The sequence below is a fragment of the Limulus polyphemus genome, unplaced genomic scaffold, assembly GCF_000517525.1.
Source record: "Limulus polyphemus unplaced genomic scaffold, Limulus_polyphemus-2.1.2 Scaffold7936, whole genome shotgun sequence".
Lineage (NCBI taxonomy): Eukaryota > Metazoa > Arthropoda > Merostomata > Xiphosura > Limulidae > Limulus > Limulus polyphemus.
In genome coordinates this window covers 11,065-20,993 of record NW_013673546.1, presented here as the reverse complement: position 1 = coordinate 20,993, position 9,929 = coordinate 11,065, and the positions used below count along the sequence as shown (strand labels likewise).

The window sequence follows — 9,929 nt, the reverse complement described above, 5'->3', positions numbered from 1 at the left end:
ATGTATATAAGACACTAGTGACTACAAGAACACACCACGTTCTTCAACATTAAGTTTTCTTATGTATATAAGACACTAGTGACTACAAGAACACACCACGTTCTTCAACATTAAGTTTTCTTATGGATATAAGACACTAGTGGCTACAAGAACTTACCTTCATTTTCTATATTTGCTGGTGGTTCGTAAAAAGCAAGACCTAGTGATATAAAGGCAGCAACTTGTAAAATAATGAGGGTTACATCTTGAAGTGCTTCCCATACTAGCTGTAAGAATGTTTTTGGAGGTTTTGGTGGGATGACATTGGGACCAAAGGTTTCCCGCCTATGTTCGAGGTCTGCTGCTGAACCACTTAAACCTACATCAAAGAATAGTACAAATCTAGATACTCATTATACATTTTGTAGACAGGATTTTCCCCATTAGTATCCACAACGAGGTGTAACTATAGATACAACAAGAACATTTAAAATACTGTTCACATTGTTTAAAGTAAAACTTTCAAATAAAACAAATATTGCAAGTTTCCAGAATATTGTCTCGATATGTTGTTTTCATTTCTCAACTGTTTGAGCTTTATATTTTTACTTTAATATTATTTATGCAAAAAAAAAATACAATACACATCTTAGTGGTGTAAAAAGAAACAAATCTCTCGGAAACTGTGAATACAATTGACCTTGCTTGACCCTTAAGGTCAGATAACAATTGACCTTGCTTGACCCTGAAGGTCAGAAAAATATTCTCCAAGTTTTGTTACAAAAGTAGTAATTAATCACTTACCAAGAAGTAGATTTGTAGTATCAAGTGTCAAATACACAGAGAGAATGTTACAATCACAACAGCAAGTGTCATTGGCTAGTCACACGCCTAATAAACATGACATGTTTATTTATAGATTTATGTTTTAAGAATTCCATTAGGTACATACTTCAGAGAGAATTGTATGATATTTAGAACTACTGAACACATATAACAAAACACACAAGTCAAGCCAGAAAGTAGAAAACAAAGTGTACCAATCTGTAATGATGTTAAAAAAGTTAATACTCTTAACTTGTTTTTGTTCAGACCTAGTATTTCATACTCTGTACTTTATATGAGTGTTTAACCTGTAAGAAACATGTTATTTGGTTTAAGATACTCTATATAACAAGAAGGTCAAAACTACAAACAAACACCGAGTTGCTAAAAGTTTTTTAAAAATTATTTAGGGATAAGTTTTTAAAAATTTTAAGTAACTCAGTTTTTGCAGTTTTGACTTTCTTGTTTCAAATTTTTTTATAGCATTAAAACTTTATATATATCACTAGCTAGGTTACATATATATATATATATCGATCCCTACTTGACTTTATAAAACTTAAAATGTTTTTATTACACTTGTTTGTTTCCTTTTTATCAACTATACTTTTGTGTGCCAGCAATACCAAGCGTGGGGCGGGTGTATGACCGATTCGTTTTTATTACTCATCAGGATCTCTACCCATCTACCCTCAAATCTAATTGCACAAAGTAGTGCATCTTCCATCTGATATATACTAGTATCCTTTTCGGTACAAGACAGGAATTATTGGGACCCCAGATCGCACAGTTCTGTGAAAATATTAGAACGACATGGTTCATTTTTTCTGTACTCTTGTCTGGAAAGTCACTTACTTACTTACTTAGATGAAAATATTAGAACGACATGGTTCATTTTTTCTGTACTCTTGTCTGGAAAGTCACTTACTTACTTACTTAGATGAAAATATTAGAACGACATGGTTCATTTTTTCTGTACTCTTGTCTGGAAAGTCACTTACTTACTTACTTAGATGAAAATATTAGAACGACATGGTTCATTTTTTCTGTACTCTTGTCTGGAAAGTCACTTACTTACTTACTTAGATGAAGATTCATTGTAATAGTGAAATTTTGATCCACTCCATAAATATGGCGATTTAGGAGGCTCTATACGTACAAAAAGCTTTAGTTTTGTTCAACCGATACTGTGAAATAGTCATTGTTAATATTCACACATATTAAAGGTGGTTTTAAATGGGCAATTTTTATGGCCATCATTGTGTTTCATCACGATCCCTACTATTCTCTCTCTGTTCAGAAACCTAATGTTTTTTTGGTTTTTGTTTTTATGTTCCTAGTATAAGGGTTTCGAAGTACATCTCAAATTATCCAGGTTTTGTTTGATCAATGTTGGGAAATATATTTCTTCATTTAAACTTATTGTGTGTAAGGCCATTCACTACATGATAAGAAGATAATGGTTTCAAACTTCCGAGGGCATACAGAGAGTAAATGTCATTTTGAAATTCTTTAAACCGATATTTTGTTCTACTATGTATGAAGCTTAAGTAACAAAAAAAAGAACACAATTTCTAAAAGACTGATCCTTGTAAACAACGATGGTTGTACATTTTGAGGTGGGCTTTCAATGAGATCATATTTCATTTGCATCTTTTATATCTACGTGATAAAAACATAAACAACTCGCCCTCTGTTGGTGATGTATACAACTTCCTACAAATTTCCTGTACACTTCCGTATCTTCCTATGATTGTTTCAATGGCCTCAAAACCTCTGGTTTCCATAAGTTCCTGAAGCTCCTTACATGCAAGGCCATACTGAGTAGGCCTTCCATCTGTAGCTCCTTCCATCACACAACAATTAGTCTGCAAAAAACAACACATAAAACTCTGATTTATGTTCAAAATGAAATACTTATTTGTAAATCATTCTTTGCGTGTGTGTGTGTAACACAGCTCTGGTAAACTATTTACAAGGTCTTTTCAAATTAGAGAAATGGTTATGGCTTCACTAGAATAGATAACATGTAATATAAACATAACATCTGCACCATAAACAAGTATATTAATAAAAATTAGGAAACTTCTCATGATAACCACAGTTTGAACTCTATCTCCAATTCCACGATTTGGGAATACATTGTCTTTACTGCGAAACTACGCGATCACTGCGATCTGTGAATACAAAGCCACGCCTTTACTACAATCAGTGAATAACAAAGCCACACCTTTACTACAATCAGTGAATACAAAGCCACACCTTTACTACAATCAGTGAATAAGGGAACTCCTGGACCTAGGCTGTCAACAACTTTATAACCCTAGGGAACTCCTGGACCTAGACTGTCAACAACTTTATAACCCTAGGGAACTCCTGGACCTAGGCTGTCAACAATTTTATAACCCTAGGCAGGGTTTCATTGATATGTTCATTAGTTTTTGCGATCATGTAGTAAACAGGAAACATCATAATTATGTTCAAACACCATTGTGTTTATGTACTGTTTAATAATGTACATCTGTCTGGTCATGTTCTTCTGACTTGTGGTGTCACGTTTTATTTGGATCAGTAATAAATGTGAAATTAACGTGTTTTTGTACAAATTGTTAGATGATATACTTAACGACTTTAATTTGTAATGTATCTTTTTAAACATTTCGAAAAGGCTGACGAAAAGCAGTGGTTTATTTTAATTCAAATTTGTTTTCGTTGTTTATTTTACATCCTGAATACAATTAATCGTCCAACGTCGCACACGACGTAAGTTGCTCTTTTCTTTTTTTTTTTTACGTTAGTTAAATCAAAGTATCCATGGAGATTGGTAATGAGTGACTCGGATAAATAGTAAGATGAATTCGTATCCATGTGCATTATATTTATGTATATTTAATATGTATAGGAACCTATTGAAGCGAGAGTGTCTAGCTGGAGTTTTAATCTACTACAACCTCGCATTCAGTGAAGTGTAAATAGCTGAATATGAGTTTCAAATGAAGAATCAGCGGTTTACGTGATTCTTATCACGAACGTTAGATCTATTAGTTTCAAATGTTTCGCCATCTTTCGGCGTTTAAATTGTAACTATTAAAGTCTGATACTGCATATATAAAGAGTGAATTTGGTAATCAACAAAGGCCTCTTGGGCCAGTGACATGTGGGAAACAAAATATGTATATCTGAAATGCTGTTTTTAAACACCTGTGATTTGGAATGCACAAATTAACAGAAATGTGAAGGGGGTTCATAAATATTAGGCTTAGTCAATTTCTGAGATTTAAACCGTAAGTATGGGAGTCATAACTCGTTATAATTATTCCAGTATTTTATTATCAACGTACCAGTTGGAAGCCGGATTGAGTGTTTTATACGTGTAGAATTCTGCATTATTATGGTCTCAATCATTTCGAGCATCACTGGTATACCTCGATGAGCAAGAAATGTTTTCTGTAGCAAGATAGAAAGTAGCATGAGCTAATGTAAATATTGTGTTAGGACTGTTTATTACAGTCAAAAGTATAGAAATTAGAGAGTAACTTTAATATTGTAGAAATACCCATGTAACACTTGTATCTGTTAAACAATTGTGCAAGAATCTTAATACCGAGTTCGTGAAATTTTAAAAACACAAGTTTTGTCTGAGGTGTCATTAATAAACAACTATTATAGCGACATCTTTTACTGGTCAAATTGTTTTTTATTGTTCTGTAAGAAGAAGAATCCAAAGTAAAATCCATTGATTATAACGAAAGCGTTTTATTTCACTGATTACTAGTACAACAAGTTCCGCTTAGCTATCGATAGGCCTAACTCCACAAGTAACAATAAACAGTCACTCACTCCTCACTTATGTGTGGTACTTCTAGTTTAGCTATTACTACTTCGTTGAAAAAAAACAGACTCAAAATTTAAAGCGACAATCTAACTGACTCGATAAGCAATCAACGATCTGCTCTTCAGAAAAAAGACCACAAGACGTGGGAAAACACTGAAAGAAATATTGGAAAAACTTAAAACACACGTCAACAACAAAAACGTGTTTTATTTGCTACTTTTTGATGTATATCCTTCCCTAGACCTAGCTGCTACAAATATACAATATAAATAACCTTCAGTTTTTCTATAAATACAAATTATACCTTTAGAAAAATCACAGGAAACAGCGTCTGGTGGCCGGAAACTGTAACAATCAATAAGAGATGCTTATTTGAACAGTCCCTCACATGTCTATGTTAGGTTTTATGTAAATTCGTGGGTCCAGCCCTGAACAGTTGTGTATATGTTAATATTAATTTTAAAGTAATTCCGTCCAGTTAAACCCAAGACCCTCAAAACCTCTTTGATCCCCTATTTTTAGGGTCATCCATGAATCTTTCCAAAAGCATTTCTTCATGTGTGTTTCGTGAAGGTCTGAGTGTACATCTAATAATAATATTTCAAATTGTTTTGTCAGATATTTTGAGAAGAGTTCAAAAATCAAGTAAACATACGGACGTAAATAGGTGCAATTGAAAATTGGTTCATATATAAATATTAGTGATAAAACATATTACAAACTTAAGATACGAGCTTCAAAAAATTTAACCGTTATTAATATAACGTAACATATATATATATATATATTTATGCATGCACATATTTTGCGGTATAGGCTGTCAGTAAATACATGTAGTGTAGGCTTAACTTAAAATCTGCATAGAATTTACTCCATTACAAACATTATATAGAATATTTCTCGTTTATGGGAGAGTGTTATGCTTGTTAATTATTTAATATTCAGCACCAGTTTATAACTAAAGTAGGAACAAGTATGACATTAATCACTGTTCCTCACGTTTCCGCAAATCTCTACAAACCGTGTCGGAGTAGATACGCTTGGATACTTAACTAGGCCTAACACTCTTATATGATGTGCGTGAATGAAAAATAACAAAACGTTGGTATAGTTGTATTTTTTTTTAGCTACATATTAAAAAGTATATATCAGCGATGTTTTATCATTTTTCTACAATTCTTCGGGCAGAGTCTTTGTGGCGAAGTAATGTGTCGATTATCAGATAATCTGAAAAATGTAATTTTTGAACCAAACATTATTGTCGCTTCAGTACCAGAGTTTCCAAGTCATCCCATGAGTTCGGATACGCATTTAATTTCGTTGGATCGTCGGTATGATTTGATTGGATCAGTATGGCTACAATATTTTTCTTCTCCATTAGGCAATAAATAAATAAATAAAATTTTAAATGCTCTTGCACATTTTGCAGTGTTATTAAACCAAGGCTACATTATCATACAGTCTCAATTTACGAGGCGTTTGAACAATTTTAACATTTGTCGTGATAAGTTTAGTTACAGGTATTGAAACAGTTTAATATATTTTCGGTTTCGTCGTTTAATCGATTTTAATACATACCTATGTTTGAAACCTGAAACAAAAACGATTTTCAACATTTTCAGTTTTATCCTCGTTCGTGTGGTCTAGTGGTTAGATTAACTTACGAAATTGTGAATCTGTGGGTTCTTGGTTCGCGTCCCATTGCCACAGAAACCTGTTCCGCACTTACAGACCATGGATGCTTTATAAAAGTGACAGTCATGTCTCACTACTCGATCAAACAGTAGTAATCCGACAGTTGGCGGTGGATGCTGTTTACTAGCTGTCTTCTCCTTGGTCTATTAACCTATAATCAGGAAGGACTAACACAGATAGCCCTTGGTTAACTTCCGTAACAAACAAGTAGACTGCCGATTCACTCAAGAGCTGTTATTTTCTGGTAGGTGCTGGAAAATACGATAAAACTGTAGCGTGGATACGCAGTCACCCAGTACCTCCTCCCCTCCTCCAATACTGTGAAGGGCTGATGGCACTCGCCCAAGGCTGTTAGCCTAGTAGAAGTCTGGGGTTTTCAAGGGGACCCTAGATTTTTTTTTAAAAAGGTGATCAGAAAATGCATCTGAGATATATTTTCTACTGTGACGAAGATAGTGTAAATAAAACATACTGTATGTTGTTGTGTATCATAATCTAACTTCTACATCGTACAATACTATCCTAAAATACTTGTAGTCAACCAGTTATCAGTCTCACAGTATCCAGCGTAGATCTTAAAACAATGTAGCACTGTTTACTAATACTGTTGTTATTACAGCATAAAATGGGAAGTATTGTCCAATTTTTAGGCCCTAATGTACCATGAATCCAAAACTGCACTACAGGACTATTTTCTTAGGCGTGTGAATCATGTTCAAAAATCCGCTTTACTGTTTCGAGGGGACGAATGGTGTTACGTTTCAGCTGGTGACGTCACTTTCTGAAAGATCGCCATGTGCTTGAGAATCAATTCACAGTGTGGTGCAGGGAAGAGTAATAAATACGATATTTAAAGATCTGTGAGTCAGAAAAACATTACAGACTTCAGTTAGTAATTTTTGTAAACGTCGTATGGAGCCACAAAGAAAGTAAGTCACTGCACATGCGGTTCCTTAGCAACGAAGAAATGTTGACCCTTTCAGTAGGTGTTTAGGAATGGATAGAAAGTTACTTATTTTAAATGTTCAGACTGGAAATTTATCTGTATATTTACTTAAGTATAAATATCAGTATACGAAATTGTATTTAGATATTTGGTTACTGAAAGTAAAATTTTATAAATAATTACCCGCATCATAAGGTTTATGTTAAGTAACGGAATACCATTGATACAATTAATTGTGCCTGTGAATTTGTGTAGTCAATTCTTATGTTGTATAGTCTGTACAGGCTTGGTAATGGAATTGATAGTAAAAAACTTGTGATTATGTGTTCATGGATCGCAGTAAAAGTGTGGCTTTGTATTCATTGATTGTAGTAAAGGCGTGGCTTTGTATTCACTGATTGTAGTAAAGGTGTGGCTTTGTATTCACTGATTGTAGTAAAGGTGTGGCTTTGTATTCACTAATCGTAGTAAAGGTGTGGCTTTGAGGGTTATAAAGTTGTTGACAGTCTAGGTCCAGGAGTTCCCTAGGGTTATAAAGTTGTTGACAGCCTAGGTCCAGGAGTTCCCTAGGGTATATTGAGTATTGGGAACAAGGAGACATTTAACATATATTGGGTATTGATGAGAAGGGGACATTTGACATATATTGAATATTGGGAACAAGGTGACATTTAACATATATATTGGGTATTGGGAACAAGGAGACATTTAACATATATTGAGTATTGGAAACAAGGAGACGACATTTAACATATATTGAATATTGGGAACAAGGAGACATTTAACAAGAATTGAATATTGGGAAGAGGGGCAAGTAACATTTAAATTTCGAGTATTAGACAGAGAAAATGGACATACTTATGTATTGTGAATGGTGGGGAGATTGGTCATTTTACAAATATTATTAGCACTGGAGAAATAACATGAATAGATATTGTGAGTTACCTGTAGCTGATTAGAATTTTTGAACTTAACATTTGTATAATTTGTACATATTAAGTTTAAATAATATCACAACTTTACGATCAATAAGGTCGTAAAGTTGTGATATTATTTAAACTTACCAGACGTTTCTTCTCGTGAAATATCTAGTTCAGGCCATGTAGTATCCACGTGATCGACCAAGTTTGTATTAATAAGACATCTCTTCGTAATATACATGTCGGCTACCTTAAGATTTTTTAATCAAGATATTGCAAGATGAAACATCTTAACTCTTCTTCCGATCATATTATAACTATTTTTATTATGTTTAAAAACACAAGTTCTAGTGATCAGTTTTATATTTGTGTTTTACGTATCAACTTTTAGTATTTCATGAATTACTAATAGGTCCGCGTTATCGTTAAGATTGCAGAACACCATTACTGAAACGCGTGTATGTAAATGCCAGTGTTGGATAGTAATCTTTGTTACACAAGTTTATATGTAGTTGCTTTTTTTTCTTACATTGAGCTAGTTTGAGAACACTGTAACCATTTCTTAATTACACTGGGAGAAATTACTCGACATGACGTCCGAACAGAGTAATCGGGTTCGGGATTAGTCTGTCATCACAACGAGAGAGGAGCATACATTACAGGAAATGCATTGTCTGATAGTTTTGCAAAAAGTCACTGACTGATACACATTTTTGGAAAATAATGGGTTTCAGTAAGCAACCCTGTTTTTTTTTATGTTTTTTTTTTCTATTACCAAACCAACTCGACTCGCTGTATTGGTTTCAGTCGACACTTGGCAATTTGCCAGCACGTTATCGATTAGATCTTAGATCTCTTTGTTGCCAAGACGTCAGTAAAATAACGATCAAAATACTTCCCATATATGATTGAAAATATCTTTTAAAAACATTGTCAGCATTAAAACTTTAAATTTCCTTTTTTTCCCTTTCGAGGTACATATTACACAGACGAAAAATTCGGTGCTCTTCGTGAACATAGCCATGGCGGTAACATATCTTGCTTCCATTAGATGTAACAATTCTACTCAAGTTCCAGAACACGGGTATTATACAGTAGCCTTGAAAACAGACCCACTAAAGTTTGGAAACAAAACCCTGGAGGTTACAGATCTTGTTCTGGAGACTGTGAACAAATGTGGAGGTAGACGTCGATTCACTTACTGTTATTAAACTATTAAAAACACTTTACGTCATGCTGTTTGTTATGTAAATTAATAATGGAAGACTGGTTTGGAAAAGACCGTAGGAACTCCTGGACCTAGGCTGTCAACAATTTTATAATATTGAGTATTGGGAACAAGGAGACATTTAACATATGTTAAATGTCTCCTTGTTCCCAATACTCAATATTTGTTAAATGTCTCCTTGTTCCCAATATTCAATATATGTTAAATGTCTTCTTGTTCCCAATACCTAATATATGTCAAATGTCTCCTTGTTCCCAATACTCAATATATGTTAAATGTCTCCTTGTTCCCAATACTCAATATTTGTTAAATGTCTCCTTGTTCCCAATACTCAATATATGTTAAATGTCTCCTTGTTCCCAATATTCAATATATGTTAAATGTCTCCTTGTTCCCAATATTCAATATATGTTAAATGTCTCCTTGTTCCCAATACCTAATATTTGTTAAATGTCTCCTTGTTCCCAATACTCAATATTTGTTAAATGTCTCCTTGTTCCC

The 9,929-nt window shown here is 33.7% G+C and overlaps 2 protein-coding genes across 2 annotated transcripts in view; one reads left to right on the top strand and one right to left on the bottom strand.

Moving 5' to 3' along the window:
* Positions 1-157: 157 nt before the first annotated feature.
* On the bottom strand, positions 158-8,441 carry LOC106474984 (plasma membrane calcium-transporting ATPase 2-like; the record flags this gene model as incomplete). The annotated part of the gene is made up of 4 exons (XM_013935682.1): positions 8,345-8,441; positions 4,944-4,984; positions 2,495-2,672; positions 158-358 (listed from the first exon to the last, which is right to left on the bottom strand). Coding segments are annotated over exons 1-4 (517 nt in total), but the record flags the coding sequence as incomplete, so codon positions are not given.
* A 781-nt stretch (positions 8,442-9,222) lies between these two features.
* The window catches only part of LOC106474983 (plasma membrane calcium-transporting ATPase 1-like), a gene marked incomplete at its 3' end in the record, with an annotated part of 11,253 nt that continues 10,546 nt past the window's right edge, over positions 9,223-9,929 (top strand). Inside the window, exon 1 of the mRNA XM_022403231.1 lies at positions 9,223-9,382. Coding sequence (XP_022258939.1) covers positions 9,223-9,382 — 160 coding nt within the window. The remainder of the gene's footprint in view (positions 9,383-9,929) is intronic.